Raw genomic sequence first — 22009 nt, 5'->3', positions numbered from 1 at the left:
TCTTGAGTGTTGTTGGTATGCCGTCAGTATGTTCTTACAAAATTGTGTAAATAAGAATTTGGGGTTTTATTTTTTCCATAAAGGTAAATGTTGGGGGGTTATCGGTGGAAGTTTTTGTTGTAAATGTTAAGTTACTTAAAACACATGTAAAGTCAGTGTATTGACATTTTTATGTCTTAGAGTTGCAATTATATTTCTTTTCATGCATATATGTGCTAATTAGGAAAGAAGTGTGTCATGGCCTGTGTGTGTCGCAGGGCTGGTGTGTAGCTTGTCACGCTACTGTTAAGACTGTGTTTACTAGCATGGAGCATTAAGTGACTTTACTCATGATGTTACACAGGCACTGAAAGCATTTAAGCAAGAAGAACGTTGCAAATTGCTGGTTGGAAAATAAATTGCCCTGAGACAGTCCCGGGTAGTGTATCCTTGCCTTCTATGCAACACGACACAGAGTCAGACCCACTACACTAACAAGGCAGCAAGCCCTCTGAAGACTGTGTTTCACTGCTCATAGAAGAGAGAGAGAGAGGAGGAAGAAAAGACGGGTGGAACGCAGCCAAGGTGAGAAAAGAGCAGAGATAGATGCAGAGGAGATACTGAGGCTCATAAGTGTCATTGCAAGTCTAAGGTCAGGTCACTGTGTGTGCGTATTATGTATCTCCAGTACAATGGGACAATTGTTGAGTGTGTAATTGCGGCCCAGCAACGTCACTGCAGGTCTAACAGGTCGAGGCTTTTTGTGTCGTTATTAGTCGAGGAGGATATTTGAGTGTCTATTTGATATACAGCTGGGTTTTTTTCTGGCCTCTGATTGTTCATGAAGACGTCCCTGAACCTGTTTATTCAACTAAAGCACTGGTTTTTATATAATGTGTGCTCAGATGTCAATAGTTTATCTACTCTGACTAAAAGAGCATCTTTTCCCCCCGCTCTTCCTAATCAGAGTCTTGCAGCAGACGTCAAATTTTTAATTTGAATGAATTAAAAAAATACACAAGACAAATTTAAATAATGTCTGGTTTGCAGTTGTTGTGGCAATTTTGCAATTCCACTCTGACAAAGAAGAATGTGACAAGAATCTCCCGCAGCATCGTCACACTTCATTAATGTTCAGAGCACACAGTACACAATAAAGTTAGTCTGTAGTATGCACACAGATGGAAAACTGTCCACACCTTTTATACCATGTAAATCTTCCCTATTATATTCTTCTAGTTAACATTCTTCTCTGGTTTTGTTCCTGGCTAAAGTACTGTGTCAATCTGCCTCCCCCCAATGCACCATTTTAGCCTTTTTAAACACTTAACAGCAAATTCTCTGCTCACATTCCCAAAGACCAAGATACATATTCAGTGAACCCTTCCGCTACATTGATTTCTCTTTGTATGTAATCAGGCTAAAACTCTCTCAGTTAAAAGTTACATGGTAAGATTCAGAAATATCAAATATAGAGGCAATTAAACATAATTACAGTGTAGTAACGTGCAGTAACTGTATTTAAACGTGCGATAAAGATATTTTAAACTTGACTTAACCCTCACTTTCCATCTTTACAGTACCTGTGTCATTTTAATCCAATCTTAAAGTCACAGAGTACAGCTGCTTACATCTCAGGATTTTCAGATTAACTTCAATAAAATAAAAAAAAATAAAAAGTCAGCTACTACACGAAACAATTTCACAGTTTTGGAATTTGGAAAACAGCTCAGTAGCATGTCTATGAGCACAGAACATCAATAACCATTAAATTCAGATTTAAATAATATGGTACTTACCTACACTGTATGAGTTGTGTGTTAATTCGGGACATTCTTGGTGTGTGCCTCTCTCTGACCAGAAATTATAGAACATAATCCATCAAAACCACTGCTGCGCGCATCGCTGTCATATTTTAGAAAAGCTTATTTGCCATTGTCTGCCTCTTCAGTAGGCCTGGTATCATTAGAGTTTTCTGTGCTGAGTACGCCAGCAGCCAGCTCTGAACTTATTTAACTGTGGTCCCGGGTCAAGTTGGATATGAAAATACCTTCCAGATAATTGAGAGAAGTGAATCGATTCCAGCACTGAGCTTTAAGGGGGAAAGTGGGTTTGCAAAATGAGACCGGTGTAAGACACCAGATTTGAGGGGACAAGTTTAAATGATGCTCCTGGCTTTAAGGTTTGTATTCTGTCTAGCATAGTTGAAGAAACATCTGAGTGGTATTGCCTTTTCCAACACTCGCTTGCTGTTTTCTTTCTTGCGCATATTACGGAAAGATGGTGTTGAGCAGGTGCACACTCAGACTGCCTGTAGTGCTGTGTGGTGATTCATGGTCAGTGTATTCAAGCCAAAGTCCTCCCACTGTATCAAACCATCTGATTTTTTCTTGCAGAGGCTGCCATAGACACTTTAGAGTGCTAAAGTGGGAGTGCAGAAGGTGAAGGGTCAAGGTGGCGGTAGACTGTTTATTTGTTAACCACAAAGTATTCCTCCCCTCTTATGGCTCTACTAGCCTGGTAGACAAGTAAACTGGCTGTTAAAACATGGCAGTGAGACACAAACACAGAGTCAAACATTACTTTGTTCATATTTTCTCAACAGGATGTGTATTTCTGATTGCACGTTTGTGTCCGTGCACACATTCCTGGACTGAACCTCTGCGGGAGAACTGAACCAGCCAAACATCTAACGCAGCAGATCAAATAAACACGTGTACAGGTCCACTAACATGCTGGCTCTTCTGGTCTTTGCTCGCCTGTCTAATTCGTTGGCAGAGTGAAAACAGATTGCGATCTGAACAACCGAGGGGAAAGAATATTTCACCACCATGGTGAACATTTGAATTCTTAAGCAGAAGAAAGCCATTTGCAAAGAGGATGATGCCAACGTAACATTTTACCAGAGCTTTACTGGAAATATCATTATCAAGAAGCCTAATTTACCACTGATTGCACAAGAGTGTAGTTTTAGTCTTTGCTGCATTATTGTGCATGCATATGAAAAGTGATGAAAATAAAATGTATTTATCTTGGGAGCTATTTATAATTACTCATGCTTTTGAAATGGTGTCCAATTTATCTGCACATCTTTCTCAGTTTTTAGTCATTAGGAGGGCAGAGGAAAAAAGATGCTTTCCTAGTTAGAGTAAATAATTTGTTGACATCTGAGCACACATAATATAAAACCCAGTGCTTTACTGAATAAACAAGCTCAGAGATGTCTTCAAGTCAAATGAGTTTTTGACTTTAGCAGTAAGGACATATCTGACCCTCACTCTTTACTGGTTACATTGATCATTAAAAGTTAGAATTACCTTAAGGTTAATGTTATTAATAATCCACATAGCAGTACAGTGTAGCAATACAAATGTGTGTGTTGGCACTGAGTATTTAGGTATGTGTGGTGTGTTCTTGTTTGTACTGTACCTGTGTTCTCTTGTACTTCTGAAACATCAGTCACAGCCTAAACACCACATTCATTTCACATTAATAGGCAGCAACTGCAGGGAATTTGAGCTAGGCTTATATTTTTCTTTCTACAACTGTTATTGTGTCACACTTTTTTTAAAATATTTATTTCAGGCAAACTAAACTGTTTAGATTTTGAGTATGTGGTTGTTTTATGCCTGTTTGAAAATGTACTCAGGCTTTTTCAGAGATGGGAGCTTTCAAATAGCTCTCAACAACTAGCAGGCCAACTCAAACAGTCTTATATGGTTTTAGAAGTTTACTTTTGGGAGGTAAAAACAATAGAATGTATGTAAATGAAATCAAACACAGGTAGTGGAGTAAATTAAATTTAAATTCTCTGTTGTTTGTTTCAATATAAAGTTAAGTAACCAGTATCTGTTGACTGCATCATCTCACAGTCACTGTGGTTGAAAGCTAGAAAACAATATAAAAATATATAGAACTTCATGCCTGTTTCTTTTACAGGAGTCCAAACTTGGTGTGCTCTGAATTACTCTCTCCAAGTAGTGTCTCTAGAAAGTTTGTATGCGGAATTTAAAAAGGCAAGCTGAAACTAGGTGATTTAAGCTGTTTTTAAAATCTGACATGGCAAAGTCACGAATTGCAATGATGCAACAAACATGCAAGAGGACCGTGCTCAACTTCAGAAACACGCTTGTGAAGGTGCCCGCACATGATCAGTGGTAAACCGCCCTGCGCTGCCTGTGCCATTGTTTTCTTGTGGGGAGAGTGGTGACACCAAACTAGCAGGGAGCGCTACCCTTGATGTGACACACAGCTCAAAATTGCTTCGCGCTGTGCTCAAAGTTCAAATTATTTCAACTTTGACTTTGGTTGCCGGCCGCTGACCTTTCAAATGTGGTGTCTAATATACTGTGGACATCAGTCTTACATATGTATTTTAAAAAATGTAACCTAATGTTGAACAGAATGACAGAATACACAAATTCTTGGCAAATGAAAAGACAGTACAATATGCCTTGAGCTTAAACCTTCACAGTCTCTTCTTCTTTTTTATGTAACAGGCACACACACAGTGGCAACGTGCCAGGTGGCACACTGTCACAGCATGTGGTTTTAAAGGCGATGCAGCATGGCACTCTGTAAACTGTCATTTGGCAGCAGAAATAAGACTGGATCAAACTTTCTCTCTCTCACATAGACACATACAGGCACAGATGCATATAGTCAAACAGTTAAACACATAGAGACACCAACAGAGATAAATGTAAAGATGCATGTACAGTACACTGGTGTGCGTGCGCACACACACACACACACACACGTGTTACATCTACTGTATTATCTTGAGTGCAGAGCCACAGTGTTAGGTTAAAATAATACGTTCTAATACATCTATTTAACCTACAGCTAATTCAGAAAGGGCTGTAGAGAGTATTTGCCATTGGTGTGTGTGAAAGAACCTACTGTCCAGTTGGCAGGGTTGAATTGGTTAAGCTGCCAAATGAAAGGCGAGAGTAACAGTAGTGCACACACACACATTCACGTACACACCAGTTAATTACATATCCTGTGTGTGTCATTGCTAACCATTCTGTCTTTATCACTACAGAGTCACTTAGGCTTAGGCCAGCGGGGTCGGCTGCTATTTTAGCTAACGCAGCAGCTTGGTGGCCTAACTCAGATAGAGGATGTGCACACATTCACCAAAACGCACACATGAAACACACATATATACACTCACACCCCAATGTATGAGGGTTAAGACATTTGTATTGCAGTTTATATATTGATGTGGGTCTAAATTGCTGCGTTTTTCCACTTAAAGCCGCTATTAGCCAATCATCTAGAAAAAACAGCCACGGCAGCATTGAGGGGATGAGAGCAACTTTGACTGTAGGTGCTGCAAATGTACTGTACAGTAGGTAGCTTATCTGTTTCAAGGGCTTCATTTCAAAAAGCTGTACTTCTGTACTGCTGTGCTCTTTTGGGGAGTATTGCAATGCTGTACTTTTAAAAATGTTTTGAAACCCTGTAGAGCAGTTAATTACAAACCATTCAGACAGTGTTCAGACCCCTTCACTTTCACCTTTTGTCATGTTCAGACCTGCAGACTGAGTGCCGAAAAACATGACAAAATGTAAAACTAAAATCAGCTATGGGAGTCCAGAAGCATTCATCCTCGGAAGCAAATTTTAGTGATTTTAATATGCAAATGTAGTATTTTGGAGTGCTTTGATATTAAAATACAACGTGAAAACAACATCTTATTTTGATCAACACTAAAGTTTTATTGAATTTACGACGTGCCTTTTTTTTTGCGAGTTGTTCCTGCTTGGCCATGCCTTGTCTTGCTTCAGCAGCACTTGTCCATGGCTGGCACTTAAACTCACTCCTGCACTCTTTCTCCGTCACAGCTGCTTGCTGTCTCAGAGCGTTGTCCTTGGTGCTTGCTGATGTCACATTGTGGCACATCTTCCTGTTCAATGGTCTGTACTTAATGTCTCTTTTGAACATTTCCACTTTTGTGTGCTTCCGGGTCAGCAAGGTGTGTTTCAGAGTTTAGTTTGCGCTCAGTGTAGAAGTGTTCATGCCGGTGCATCTCTGGTTGATGATGTCTGACATGAGAATGAAAGAGGATTCCACCAGCGGCCCATGGAGCACTAAAAGGGCAGTCTTCTCTTCCAGTCTCAAAGACAGTAGCCCACCATCTTACAGCATTGTCTTCTTCTTTAAAAGTGGGCAGGACCCTGTCCATGGCATACAGCAGGACCTCTCAGTGAGCATCCACATCACCAGGTAAAAACTGGCTAAATATATCAGTTTTTTCAGCTGACATCCGATCAGTGAGTTATTATGGATCCCACTGCTTTTCTCGGCAAGACCCACCCTACTCTGCTTGTGAGAGTCACACTCTGCCTCGGATTGACTTACCCTGGTATTCTTTAGCCTAACCCTAACCAATCTCACTCCTCATGCCCAAACCTAACCAACCCAATCAACAAAGGCATCAATTACTATCCAATAAGAAGCACAGTAGGGCAGATCTTGTGGTGTACGCCTGGAATACTAGGTCTATGAAGGGCTTCAGCAACCTAAATAAAAGAGAACATACAGGTGTATTTGTGCTTCATAACTATTCGTAGTAGTAAAAATTGCTTTGTTTCAAAAGTTCCTATGTCCCCTTCTGAATTTTGATGTTCTCTGGTAAAGTGCCTTTATAACTACCATTGTATGTGTTAAGTTCTCTCTGAAAAGCTTTTGGAACATCTAAGTTGTTTATTGTGCCCATTTTAATTAGTTTTGATAATGAAGCAACATTTGTAAAAATCTATAGTCCTGCACTACATTAGTCTTTATATTTTTCAACATGTCACAGGGTGGAGGGGCATGTCTGACTCAGTCTGCCTCTCGGCTCATGTACACCTCTCTTGCAGGCAGCAGTTTGTCTGTGTTGAGTTCCACAGCTGCTGTGGTTTTAGGGACTGGGGGTAGGTGTTCTGGCCTCACAGAGAAGTAGTTGGTAAAAACTTAAAGCTGCTCATTATGGAACTTGTGGACAAGCGTGTCCTGACCCAAGGAGGACGTAACATTGTCTGAGAGATAGATGTCAATCTATCTTACCAAAAACATAGCTATTCATTATTGCTATACACAAGATTGGCATAATTACTTAAAAGAGTAATTTTAAACACTTTTCTAAGCCTGCAAATCAGATGTATTTCTAATTATCCAAGCTTTATGAGAATCAGCTTAAGTGGAAGTTTATCTTAGTTATCAGTAGGGTATTTATTTGATCAAAAAATACCTGGAAAATCATGACGTGTTCTTCCAGAATAGCCGGCGTAAACACTGAGATGCAGCTCTGGTGACGTGTTGACCACTCTGTTTTTTTCTGTCCTTGGCCTGCTGTGTTGTTCCTGGAAGAGAACATTGAGAACAACAAAGCTTTACAATATTAGTATGCACTCACTGACCACATTATTAGGAACACCTGTAAATAAGATTGTTAATGTACAATATTAGATAGAGGACACTTAGGTCAAATTCATACCAGTTAATGTATAATGACAATGGATTGAGTTACCTTTCTCGCTGAGGTCACTGTGAAAAGACGTCTCTGGGCATTTTCATTCACACTAGGATCAGCAAATAGATGTTCCAAAGGTTCCTTGTAGAGGTCCTTGTCTTCTTCATCCATGAACACAGAGTACAGGACAGTGAGAGTGCTGATGCCAACATCATAGGCTGGCAGCCAACGATGCTGGGCAAATCTCTTGGGAGTTGATCCAGGAGTGTTCAGATATTCACATAACTCTTGGAGGTAAGCCTGCTGACAAAAACAGAAAGAGAACATACAGACGGGTGACAAATTAAAAGAAAAAACAACATAAAGCGTTTTAGTAAGGTGTTGGGCCACCACATTCTGCCAGGATAGCTTAGATGTGCCTTGGCATTGATTCTGCAGTATCTAAACTGTACTGGAGGGGTGAACACCATTCTTCCAAAAGAATGTAATGTCATTTGATGGTGGTGGAGAGTGCCGGCTAACACATCGGTCAAAAATCTTCTATAGGTGTTACATTGGATTGAGATCTGGTGACTGTGAAGGCCATAGCATCATTTTCCCATCATCACATACATTTCATACTCGTTGAACTATTCAGTGACCCCATTGATGGGGGCATTGTCACTCTAGGAGAGACCACTCCCATCAGGATGTGATCACTCTGAACAACTTTGTATTCATTTGAAGTGACCCTTCCCTTTAAGGGAACATGTGGACCTAAACCATGCTGGCAAAATGCCCCGCACACCAGAACAGAGCAAGCGGATTCCCTCACTGTGGAGATCATTTATACCTCTACTGATTCTGGTGGATTTCACTGTATTTGTAAGAAACATTTATAAATGAAATCATGACAAGCTGTCAGCTCAGTAGATCTGACAATGAGTTGTATGTATTTACCTGGTCAGAAGCCCACTGGTGATCAGTGTGAAGATCACAGAAGAACTGATTTAAATGGTTGTTGAAGGAAGCTGAAAAACCTCTTTGAATCACCATCAATAACCAGAATATTTGGGCAATTTTGGTCTTTCAGTTCTGCCTTTTCAGAACGCCTGCAGTGACCTTCAAGATTTCAAAAGACCCAAGGTGCTCCACATCAATGGTCTTTTTCTGGGTTGAAGTAGCTAACCAGGATGGACAGCACCTTTTTATCACTATTGGAGGTACTTTGATCAAGGATACAGTGCTTCTTTGTGAAGATCATCATTGTCAGCAACAAACGTCTGTGTGAGCACTACAACCAGAGTTGGAATGTTGAAGGAGTGAATGTTTTGAAGAGAAGCAAGAACCATTGCCTAAAACAAAAAAAAAACAAAAAAAGATTCATATTAATTCTGTAAACCTTCCCCCTTTCATTACTATGATGCAACAACATATATTATTTGTTTCTCTTCATATTATATGGCTGATATACAATGAATATAATGTCTTCTTCAAGTTATAATTTCAATTCAACCATCAATAATTCATTACATTTTTGGAAAACAATGTATGTTACTGTAGCTTAAATCAAGCCTCGCCTTTTTAGCTATGTACACAAACCTCAGAACATGCTGAGATGTATGAACAGGCAATTCAGTCTCTTATGGTTTCTGGTCCCTTGGGAACTGTATTCTCTGGAGAAACACGGTTGTCATGATAGTGCACGGTTTCTGCTGGTGTTGTGTTTGGCAGTGTGACAAATGGGCAGGCACACACTTGTTGGCATAATTTATCTGTTTTGAACAGTGGATATATATTGCATGTACCTGTTTAGTCTACTTTTTAAAATACTGAGACAGGGGCAACGTGTGCTGGACTCCCTTCACCCCAATCTTTACTACCACTTTAAGCCATGCCCAGTCCCATTTAAATCTCACTGCTGAATCTAGCTGTGCTATATGTATAGCATCTTCCTCCTTAAGTTTCTCATTCTGAAAAAGAAATTACATGATACATTGTAACAGACATTGAGAGAATAAGTAGTCAGATCTTTTACTTCGGTAATAGTAGTAATACTCCACTGTAATAATACTTTCATTGAAAAAAAAAGTCTTTCATTGAAAATGTTACTTAAGTGCTAGCATTACAAAATATTTAAAATAACAAAAGTAAAAGTACCCATTGTGCATAATGGCCAATTTAAGAATAATATATATGTTATTATTATTACTATTGGATTATAATTGATGCATTAATGCGTTCATCACTTTAAATATTCCAGCTGGTTGACGTGGGGCTAATTTTAATTTATTTACTTTATATACATCCTGGGTAACTTTATGAATTTCCCTCTAGGGACCAATAAACATGTGTTGATACATTATATTTATTTACTGAATATATTTGTATTGTTAAAATGAATCTATAAAGTAACTAAACTGTCAGACAAATGTAGTCGGGTAAAAAGTACAATATCTGCCTCTGAAATGTAGTGGAGTAGTATATAATATAAATTAGCAGAAAATAGAAATCCTCAAGTAAAGTACACATATCTCAAATTTGTGCTTAGGTACAGTACTTAGAAACTTTCCACCACCAGAAACTGAGTTAAACGCCATAAAGGTAGCTCATGCTAGCTAGTTTAACCAACATTACGTCTCAGGAAGGTAGCTTTAAACACTCATTATTTACATTGCATTGTTCTAGAAGGCAGTGGCTATTGTGCTGTCACTGGCACTTTATTTGCTGACTCATGGCAGACTCTCGCTGACACGGAAAATCAGACTCATGTAATTCACTTTAGCCTGAGCATATAAAGTACCGCACTGTAGCCTCCAAAAATATTAAGTCCAAACATGACAAGAATAACAATGCACATTAACATTGTTTCTACACCTTGACTGGAGCCCACCTGTGGCAAATTCAATTGATTGGACATGATTTGGTAAGGCACACACCTGTCCATATGTGATCTCACAGCTGGCAATGCATATCAGAGCAAAACCCAAGCCATGAGGTTGAAGGAACTGCATGTAAAGCTCAGTGATAGGATTGTGCTGAGGCACAGATCTGGGGAAGGCTACAAAAAATCTGCTGCATTGAAGGTTCCAAAGAGCACAGTGGTCTCTGTATTTCTTAAATGAAAAAAAGTTTGGAACAACCAGCACTCTTCCAAGAGTTGACCGCCCCCGAGCAAACTGAGCAATGAGGGGAGAAAGGCCTTGGTAAGAGAGGTGGCCATGGTCACTCTGACTGAGCTCCAGAGATCCAGAGTAAAGATGAGAGAAACTTCCAAAACAACCATCCCTACAACACTCTACCGATCTGGGCTTTATGGCAGAATGAACAGACAGAAACCTCTCCTCAGTGAAAGACATGAAAGCCTGCTCGGAGTTTGCAAAAAAAACCAACAGGACTCTCAGACGGTGAGAAATATCACTCTCTGGTCCAAAATTGAACAGTTGGTCTAAATTCAAAGCTGGATGAAACCAGGCACCTGCTCAATACCATCCCAACAGTGAAGCATGGTGGTGGCACCATCATGTTGTGCCTTGCCCAGCAGCGGCTGGGGGAGCGGTCAGGATTGAGGGAAAGCTGAAAGGAACAAAGTACAGAGTTATCCTCAACAAAAAACAGAGCTCTCAGGATGTCAGGCGAGGCTGTAATGGCTGCCAAAGGTGCTTCAACTAAGCACTGAGAGACAGGTCTGAATAATTGCCAAAATTTCTAAAATTCTGTTTTCGCTTGTCATTGTGGGGTATTGAGTGTAAATTGATAAGGGAAACAAAATATTTAAACAGTTTTAGCTTTAGAAGTAAAGGGATCTGAATACTTTCTGAATGCACTGTGTATAAGTATTCAACACATAGACCAATTTTGTCTCAACAGTTCACAAGTAAAACATCTTAGTCTTTCACTGTCTGTAAAATACATTTACTGCCTGTAAAATGCACATCAGACAGGATGGTGAGGCATGATGTAGCATGGTTTAGCATGTTACAGTATGGTTAGACCAGTCTCCTAGCAGCTTCCAAAGGTGTCGAGGCATGACTCATTATCAGTCAGCTTACTGCTCGCTGAATTTTCAGGGAGGAGAAAAACCTGCAGTGTGTAAGAATGCAGCTGCAGCTATATCATCTCTATAACAGACGAATAATCCATGCCAGTGCCTCCCGCGGTTGTTTGAGAGGATAAAATTATTCCTCACAGTCAACATCTGTATTGGTGTGAAAAGGCAACAGTCTGTTCGACTGAGCCATTTCTTCGATAACACTCATGAACAACACTTGAGCAAGTGTTCTTGTTTGATTTGCAATTTAGAATCTATTGAAACTAAAGAGGTAACCAGGTCTAAAGAGTGGACACAACCATGGCAACTGGAAAAGTGGAGATTTGTGCAGTTTTGAGATGGTAGAAAACATTCACACCTTGCACTGTGGAGCTTTAGTTAGAGCAAGTGAGACTTGGTGTGAGGGTAAAGTCAAAGATGATAGGCGCTGCAGAATATACAGTAGGGTTAAGCCACTATGAAAGTAATACGGGATCAAAGTAACAAGTTGTTTTTTTTCTGAGCCCATACAAGTTTGATATGTATAACTGTATTGGCACATAAAGCACACAACACTTACCAGAACCCCCCAGAAATCATGTGGATACTGCGTTTTTCCTGAAAAGCTTTGACCATGGTAAGTAAATTCACTCGAGTGGTAATTTTGGTGGTGTCATAGTCATGATCATTGGCAGATTATATAGTACTTTTTTAAGTAAAGAAGCAAGTCAGGTTTAACTGTCAGGAGTCATTGTCTGAACGGTCATAATCTGTAGCAGGGTCTACGCTGATCATTCCACCTCACTTACGGTTTCTCAGGACAAGAATGAGGAAATTCTTATGTGTGTGTGTGGAGACATTCAGATCATCCTTATCTTAGGAAATGTGGGTGCAGTGTCTCTCTTGTCTGCACTGGTCCCACAAAGCATGTACTGAGGACAAAGAGCACTATAAGTGTAAAACTATGACAATGTATAAAAATAGAATATATCTTAGTAATACAGCAAATGCAGTGTGTTATTTCTTATTCTATTACAGTAATACTATTACATTTTGTTTACATTTATACTGTTAATACTTTTGTTTTAAAACATTTGATGAAATTGAAAATGAAATGTAAAATTTTGTATTAAGATAAAAGACATAGCATCTTTGCAGTTACATATTAACTAGGACATTGTCATGACATTTTTAATAAAAAACAATAATATAAACAATTCAAGTTCATACCATGTTAATTTGAATCCACCCGTGAGCTACTTGCATCCCCACTGATGGAGTCGAAGTTAAAAAAAACAACCTCTAATCAAATTCAAATTATACTGAAGTCATTTCACATTTGTACAAAATGGCACTTGGTATTGATAGAATACACATGTGAGTTTTTGCTCATGACAAAAAGACAGAGGCAGAACAAGGAGGCAACATTTTTTCACCCAGTGTAATCTGCCTGAACACAGCCCCTGGAGTGGAGATGGATTGAGGGTGACAGATGTAGAAATTCTTCTACATTGTGGTCACCATGATGCTGTCAGTGGTGACGAGGAGATAGAAAATGGATTTGATGGGAGGTCAGTCCTGTTGAAATTCTGTTTGATGTGATGGGCAAGCAGTCACTGTGTATTAGAGGAGTTTAGTGCTCAAGAAAATATATCACTCAAAGTCTCCTGAGTGAAATAAATATTCCCTTCCCGTGTAAATCTTCACTGTGAGAGGGAAAATAAATGCTGTGTCAAAGTTCAAAACTCTTCAGTTGTGTAATTGTCTGCGCAAAATTCATAATTCAGGAAGTCATCACTGAGACACTGTGATTTGGAAATATTCTTTGTTGCAGGAGCTCAAATTAAGCATGCAGTGCATTCTTCAAATAGCCTTTGAATTTAATCTCTGAAGAACACTCTGTTCCACATCATCAGGAGCAGGGAAGGTTGCAAAGTCTCAGTGGATGATAAATTCCAATATTACTAAGCTACGTTTCCTATTTTACCAGCTGACTATTGGTCTTTTTTTATTACTACACAATAACCATCTAGTCTGAGCAAAAAGAATCAACAGTTAATTTTTAGTTCAGTTTATTTTAAGGAGGCTACACAAACTTGGCTTTTGTAATTCAGTTCATGAATTCCAAATGACAATTCACAGGACAATGTAACTTGTAAATCTTAGCAGTAGGAGCCTGCGTTTAACAGCGTGTCGAGTAAACCTAAACACCTGCACATTGACCATGATAATCTTTCAGCTAAGATTAGATGTGCCTGCTGCGTTTCTTAGCCACCAAGATTATCATGGTCAGTGCGCAGGTGTTCTCACGCATTTCCTCAGCTAGAGTAACAGAAAGGAATTGCTATTCACAGCCAGATGTACTTATGTGGATGAAATGGAGATGATGAATTAAAAGGACAGGTTCACATTTTTTAAGTCTGTATTAAAACAAGCTTCATATTAGCTTCAGTTAAACTTTCAAAAACATTTTTGCACATTAGAAGTTTGGATTTTAGCCTACATCACTTATATTGTAAGTGTATTATTAAGGGATGATCTAATAGTATGAACAGGAGGAATAATTACAGCAAGAAAAACCTGTTTAAATGTTCATTTAAGCACCCGACTGTTGATTTAAAACTGATTTGAAAAATAGTGAACCCATCCCTTAAGATGGGTTTACATTTTATGTATGATATCACATTTGCTGCTTATAAGTAATTTTCCATTCAACACACAGCATATTCCCTCCATTGCCTCAGCAGAAACTTTCAATTGAAACTGATTTACATCACAGTTGCCTCCACAGTGCATCTAAAATCCTCTCTAGAGACACCCTCAATCTGCGTGTTATCCTTCATAGTGACAATAATGCTGTTGCTGTGCAGATCCTCTCTTCGAAATTGAGTCAGGAAATTGATTTCAGACGCGGGCTTAAAATTCTATGAAAATGCCGTGAAGTCTGTCTCGACATTTCAGCCTTCTGAGATCTCACAACATTTGCAAGAGTGAGACCATGATGAAAAGGACTGGCTGATACACAATAGTGACCTACTGTACAAAGAGACGCTATGATATATAGAGAAGAAAATGGCCATGAGGGAAATACTTAAGGGAAAGTTGATTATGCTAATATTTGCACTGTATTTCTTTTGGTTCATGGTGTGCTCCAGCTAGTTCTTTGTTGGCTTTTCCCCATCTTTCATCCTCTTACTACCCTGACTTTTGTGTGTGTGTGTGTGTGTGTGTGTGTGTTTGTACACACGCACTGACACAAGCAAGCGCCTTCCTGCGACCATTGTTGGTTTTAATGTATTTTTAATTTCCCATGAAGTGACTGGAGTCCTCAGTGACCGGCACTCCATAATTGGCTGCCTGTGTGAACATCAGTCAGCCTAACGAGAGCGAGGAGGCTTCTACGGTGGGCTGCTGCATGTGCGCACACACACACACACACACACACACAGGTACGCAGTCACATTTACAAGTGAATGCAGTCTGCCTCTGATTTTTTTTGTCTTTTCTGTCTTCCTCTTTCCTTCCTGTCCTCTGAAACACACACACACACACACACACACACACACACACACACACACACACACACACACACACACACACACACACACACACACACACACACACACAGAGAAAGTCTCATTAACCGAACTGGTGCTGCCATTTCCTCCAGAGGGATCAGACAAGAAGTGTTTACCTGTTAGACTGGGTGTATGGGAATGGTGTGCGAATACAGCCGATACAATTAGCTACATGCTGCACATCAGCACAGCTGTTAGCCGCGACTTGCTCACTGCACTGGCTAATGCATGCGCAGACACACCGCCTCGATAATTGTATTCATAACCCACGTGCAACAAACAAAAGCAGTGATTTAAAAATCCTGCATCATTTCTGGGTTTCCAGTATAGTAAAGGGCTGTATTCTAAGCTCACTGGGGTACAGATCACTACACTGCAGAGTTCTGTTGCTGTAAGGTTTTTATGTTGTTTAATACATCATACTGTACCTTGACTTTACCTGACTGCAGCTGGACATGCACTATTTACAGATGTTGCAAATTTCTCTCTGCTCCCACCATCCGTTTGCCATCTCTCTCTGTCTCCTAAACACACAGCATTAAAATCTTCTGACAAGTTAGCACGCACCTGAAGAAAAACACATTCACACAACACCAGATTCAAAGCAATTTTGTCATATATAGGATTTATTTACACTTTCTATTTACAGATTTTGTTTGAAAATCTTCTCTGTACACATTTTTAAATTCAAGAACCACTACTCCTGTCACCCACACGCTCTAGTATTATTAGATTTTCTGAGTACTCAAGAGGCAAAAGACATCGGGAGGATTTTTTTTTCTTCTTCTTCTCAGTTTGGTTTTCATAAACATATTTTTGTGTCTGGAGAAGTAGAGCAAAAAAAAAAAAAAGTAAAAGAAGAAAAATGAATGCAGCTGAAAATGTTACTTAAGGATACCGTCCTGAAGATGCTCCAAAAAATGTTTGACGTATGTGTGTGCGCGCTCTAATAGGAAGACGGCTCCAGCCATACACCGCCGAGGCCTTCATCACCATGGAGACGTGTATGTGCTGAGAAACAGTGGGTCACAGCCAAGCTAATTTGAGTGTTTGTGTATTCACGTCTGTTCATTAAACCATCTCTTTTCACAAAGGTTTGAGCAGGCAGCTAATTCTCACATAGTCTGTCTTCCAACTCATTTTAGAAAATGCAAGAAACGTTTAATTTTGGTCATTTCTGAGGATGACGGCCATTATGGCAATATATGTTTAAATAATTCTTTTTTTCAGGTTTTTTTTTTTTTTTTTCAGTTTTCAGCACACCTCACAGTGTTCAATATTAAAAATGTGCAATAAGGCAACATAACTTGAAAAGTAGGGCTTGGGTAATTAACAGGTCAATGATTGACTGTTCACTAATCCCCTCCTTCCAGAGCTACACCTGTCAAGCTTTCCATTCTTTTCAATTACAATTATAATAGTGACATTAGTAGGCTACCACTCAAAATGTATGAAATAACTTTGAAATGATGGCTCCTTTGATTTCAGACAGCCGGATTATTCTTATTTATAGCCTATGCTAGTCTAGCCCGTATCATTTCTAGCTATCACTTTCCCCCCTCAAGTGTCATAGCAGATTATATTAGCTCCAGCTAGCTAACAAACTGAGCTAATGTTAGCTCAATAACACCATCTCCCACTGACTTTTTAATGCTTCCAGCTGACTTATTCTAAAATAAGAACCTTTTAAAACAGGTCTTAATATATATATATATATAATACTGTGCTAAAAGCTAGGCAACGGTCAGAAGCCTGACTGGTTGATAATCCATGTAGTTGACATGCGAGTAAAGAAACAGCATTGTTCTTGTACAGGGTAAAGCTACTTAGTTGTTCCTGGTATTTTAAGTAATTATAATAATAAAAATGTAAGGAAAAACTGTGTTCATAACATAATCCTGTTTGGCTGCTTGGTTTACATTCTGACAATGATGATTAAACCAATGTATTTGGCAAAAAATAACATTATCTTGAGTAATGTTGGCTCAGGCTGCTAGAGTATAAACTTCCAAAAATGTTGTGTTCTGTTAATGTTACCCTAAACTCATCCTAGTCACCCCACACAGTGGGGAAATACTACACAGTGGATGTTACATAGCCTGTAACCCCACAACCTAAGATAATTAGTGATATGCTGCTTAACCTGTGAAGTATCACTAGGTTTCTAATAAAGAGAGTAATGTAGTGAGCTGGGCATATCAATGAATGTTTTGTTTTTTGTTGTTGTATCTTAAACACAGTATAGAATTCATCCTTGTGTGTTTCTGACTTTGGAAAGGCTGGGGAAAAAAAGATGTGACCCTCAAAACTCTTTAAATTCTTTCTAATTCCCTGCTAACTCTGCTCCAGAATGTGGAGAAGCTTGACAGGTCTGCCATGCCTAGTTATGGTTGCTAAATTATAACTGGGCAATCATTATTTAGGGGAGGGGTTTATCGAATGGCCAATGTTTGAACTGTTAATCTGGCATTAATGCCCAGAGTATAATCAAGCAGTTCAGTTTGTGGTTAACACACCCAAAAAAAGGTGTAGAAAAACAAACAAAACAAAACCAAAAAAAAAAAGATATTTTCTGTCTTTTCGCAACAAATTCAAAATGTCATACTATCGCTTGCAGAAATCTAAAATCTTTCAAGTTAATTGGAGGTCAAAAAACGTAACTAGGATGTTGTCTTGTGTCTCCAGAGTCAGGCACAACTTAATAGGCTTGTCATGTAAACAGCATAAAAAAATAAAACCAAGAGGAGAAAGACACATCTTTAAAACGCTGATTGAAAGAATATATCTCATACAAAAAGGAAAAAAAGGCTATAGACTTTTAAATTAAGTGCAGTTTTTCCTTGTCAGAGAGCATGGGAGATGAGGGGCTTGTGAAACTGTTGCAGATTGTGTAAAAAGAAAAGGAGAAAAAAATCCCAATGTGTGATCAAAGACTGACAGCTCTCACAGAAAAAAAGTGCTGAAACTTCCAAAGAGATACAACTCCCTCGCCCCCCCCCTCTCTCTCTCTCCTTCCATCTCCCCTTCACACACCTACGCGCACCATCTTTGCAGGGCTCCGGTGACAATAATGGATCCTGGCGGAATCGCGACAGGAGGCTCCAAACGTTAACAGCTTTGTGTTATGTCATGAATGTCTGATTAACATCCCATCCCCTCCTCCCAACATCACACCAATATGGTGCTACTGACTTTGGGTTAGACATCCCATGTGCTCTATATGAACAGAGCAACATAAAGACAAGAACATAAAAAAAGGGTTTTTTTCTGACGTCTGTGAAGACCATTGAACAGTTCAATGTCATGAGAGTAAGAATAATGAGGTTAAACTAAGCACATGAGATATTTTTGTTCATATATGTGCTGCTTTTTATATGGAATAGAATGGGGCGTTTAAAATGAAAGAGTATGGTGAGTATATTGTAGAGAACTTCGGACTAGCTTCTCCAAGTTAGAGAAAGACATTAACAATGATGCAAGACTTGCTTTAAGAGAGGCATTTACTTCCTAAATATCTTCATTTGTGCTTCATTTGTACTACCAGGCGAAAACAGACAAGCTGCTCTGAAATCTGTTCTCAGCAAACAGTCGAAGACCCCTTCCATCGATACGCCAAATTTTATAGGCTGCAGAGGGAGTCAAAGCACCGAACCAAGAGACAACTGAAAATAGAGCCCAAAGGTCAGTTGTGTAGGAGGGGTTGACAGATCCCAAAGATAGAAACTTAACTTTGTACCTTAATAAAGGCAAAATAACACATTTGGATCTGTTCCATTTTCTGTGAATAACAAATTTAGCTTCCATGAGGAGAATTCCAGTTTCGATTTGAACGGTTTGGACGCCCAAGTTGATGTGCATGTTTGTTTCTTGTCGTTATGTGATGCATGTAACAACGTGTGTGTTTTTGGTCAGTTGGATCTCCAGTTCTCACCACTTTGTGTGTTAACGTGTGTTCTGAGGTAGTCCTAAGTTCAGAGAGGAGGAGTAGCTAATTGATAAGACATGGCCCTTCATTAGGAGAACCTAATGAGCGGGAATAAGTAGCTTTCTTGCTCCTAATGGCTTATTATTTTGTTTTATGTCGATCTGCGCGTGTGTGACTCTCCTGACCGGCAGTCTCTAACCACTGTTCGATTTACACTCAAACACCAGGATGTTGGAGGATGGGATGAAGGAAAGGGACTCAGTTGGTGTGTGTGTGTGTGAGTGTGTGGTTTGTGGAAAGAGGGAGACAATCCTCCACTTGTAGACTGACAATCTCTCTCTCTGTAGGATTTTAGTGTGTTATTTTGTCATGAAGGAAAACAATCCGTCCCTCCTGGCATGACGCAGGGGAACCCCCCCCCCCACAGAAAAACACGAGAGGTCACGTTCTTTCAGGTTGTGTTGTGGCCAGGAGAGAGGGGCTCAAATATGTAAACCATCTAGCGCACTGCCCTTTTGCCATCTTTCTTTGTCTTGGCAAACTGACAAAAAAGGTTAAATCGTTGCCTCGGGGAACAAAAAAAACAATGTATTGCCATGGTATCAGAAATAACAATAAGCGAGAAAGAACATTTTTCTGAGCCATGAAGAAAACCCCAGGCGGTGCTGAGCAATAGCTCACGGTCCTGCATCACACCAGAGGTTGTACTTTGAGGCGTCAGCTTGAGCGGACCAAGCTTAAATGATGAAGAGGGTTCAGAGGTCTGCACTGGACTGCGAGAGTGCGCATTTCAGAGCTGATCAGAGAGAAAAAAATAATTTAAAAAAAGGCTCCACATCAACATGTTAGAGTGCTACACAGCACGTCCTCTCAGTCATTGGTTGATTTAAATCTCTTAGTAGCTGAAAGGCCCATTGGGCAATATGGGAAACAGGGGTTAAGAAAATGAGGCAGTCCTTCCACCGAGGGGTAGGAACCTCAAAGTTCAGTAGATGAGTGTGGGGAAGGAAAGGAGGATGAAGAGGAAGAGGAGAAAGGGTGGGGCAGCTGCAGAGAGCCACGCTCATCATCTCTTGTAGTGGTTGGGCGCGTCAGCGAAGGCAAACTTCAACCTGTAGGCTTCAGCCAGCAGCACGCTTACTTCCTCGTTGCCCCAGTGCATTGTTGGAAGGTTCTGCAGGAGAATCATCAAGCCCTGGTGAGAGAAAAAAAGAAAGAAGGAATTAATTTGAGCAAAGAGGAATCACAAATTGGAGGAAACAGTGGGAAGAAGCACAATAGACAAAAAAATAAGTTAAAAAAAAAAAAAAAAAATAAAAGTCTAAGAGTCGACTGATGGAGGAAAGATAAACATTTGTGTAAGAAGACAATAAAAGCAAAGATGAATTTGCGGCTGTTCAATAGAAGAGAGTGAGTCGGTGTAAAGGAAGAATGAAGAAATGTTCGATCTGAGTAGATTCATTATCGATTTATCATTTAAGTCATTTTTCAAGCAGGAACACCAAACATACACTCTGTTTTATGGCTACATAAACATATTTGGGTTTTGGACTGTTGTAGACATTCACCTTAGAATATGGAAGATGGATAAAGCTAATACTGAATTCCTGGTGTTTAATCGATCAAAATATTCATTTATAAATTCAAAAACAGAATCAGGTAATTTGCAAATGAAAGTAATTAATATAAATATATAATTCAGCCTTAATATTGTTTTGGGAAAAACATCTGGATAAGGAGAATAGATTGCATTGGTGTCATTTAGACCACATTTGGAAGTGGACAGGCTCACATTGTGATTGGATCTGAGCAGGTGTAATTGAAATCTATACAGCCTGACCACATTCATAATACAAAAACTGGCCCAGTAAGGTGAAAGGTTTCTTAACTGTGCCTCTACCAGCCAGCTTAAGTAAGCACCCCAAAAAACTACAAGTAGCAGCAGCAGCTAGAAGTCTTCCCTCACAGAAAGTGATTGAAAAATGAATGATATCCCATTGTGGCAGCAGTTTCCTTGACCTGTGACACGCCATGTTTGTTAACAAGTCTGCCAGCTCCACTGCATTAATTTGCATATTGAGATCTGATCACAATGCGGGCGCTTCTGAGAAAACAAGAGCGCTTTTTAATACCAGGTGTAAATGCAAATATCCGTGGAACAGATGCCATTATCCACATAATGTATCCAGGTGTCCAGATGACATGTTAATACCAGGGGTAAACAAGGCTTTAGATGCAAGGTGAAAGACCCAATCACAATTGAATGCGACTGAATCAATTACACCACACTGAGAGATGTAGGAGGCATTGTGATTGGATCTTAGTTTAGTGTAAAAGTGTGATGGAGCTAATGATATGTGAACTTTAGAAATACAGAAAAAAACTGGAATGTATTTTACACTTACTCTACTCAGGTAGTCTGATACAGGAATGTTAGATGAGAATAGAGATCACTTGCCGACAGTAGGTATAATTTAAAAAAAGAAATGAATAAAATAGACTACCAAAAATGATGCAACTATTTCAATTCAACTGCAGGCCAAATTTTTTCCTAAGGCTGTGGTTGGATTTTCAATCACACAAAGGATATCCTTTTGGGGTCTAGTGTGTACACGTTTAATTCTAGTGTAGCAGAAAAGGCACAGTTACACTTGCTCTCTGCCTCTGCCTGTATGTGAGAGTGACACAGATGTTATTAGCACAGTCAATGTGGTTTAATAACAGCTGTGAGAGAGAGAAAGAGAAAAAAAGATAAAGAGGTGGGTGCGGGTATAGTGGAGACGGGAAGAAAAAAAAAATCAAGAAAGAAAGAAGTGTCAAGTGCAATTCAGTGGAGCTCAAGCCTTTCCCCAGATTCCTGTTCTGTACATTACTGTGTAAGTAAGAAGACAGACTACGGCAACACATACACACATACACACACACACATATATACAAGTTCAATTTCCCAGACTAATGCCTCCCTCTCAAAGGGGAATGAGACTGGTTAGCAGTGCGACAGGCTGTTTCTGTGTGTGTGTGTGTGTGTGTGTGTGTGTGTGTGTGTGTGTGTG

At 39.5% G+C, this 22009-nt stretch overlaps 1 protein-coding gene across 2 annotated transcripts in view; it reads right to left on the bottom strand.

Moving 5' to 3' along the window:
- Positions 1-17241: 17241 nt before the first annotated feature.
- Positions 17242-22009, bottom strand: part of tbc1d22a (TBC1 domain family, member 22a) — a 128944-nt gene continuing 124176 nt past the window's right edge. For both annotated transcript variants that reach the window (XM_062443847.1, XM_062443846.1), the window contains exon 14: positions 17242-20151. In XM_062443847.1, coding sequence (XP_062299831.1) covers positions 20023-20151 — 129 coding nt within the window. In that variant the 3' untranslated portion in view covers positions 17242-20022. The remainder of the gene's footprint in view (positions 20152-22009) is intronic.

Source organism: Scomber scombrus, chromosome 22 (genome assembly GCF_963691925.1).
Source record: "Scomber scombrus chromosome 22, fScoSco1.1, whole genome shotgun sequence".
NCBI classification, from domain to species: domain Eukaryota; kingdom Metazoa; phylum Chordata; class Actinopteri; order Scombriformes; family Scombridae; genus Scomber; species Scomber scombrus.
The sequence above is the reverse complement of the archived record's forward strand: the minus strand, read 5'-3'. Positions and strand labels throughout refer to the sequence as shown.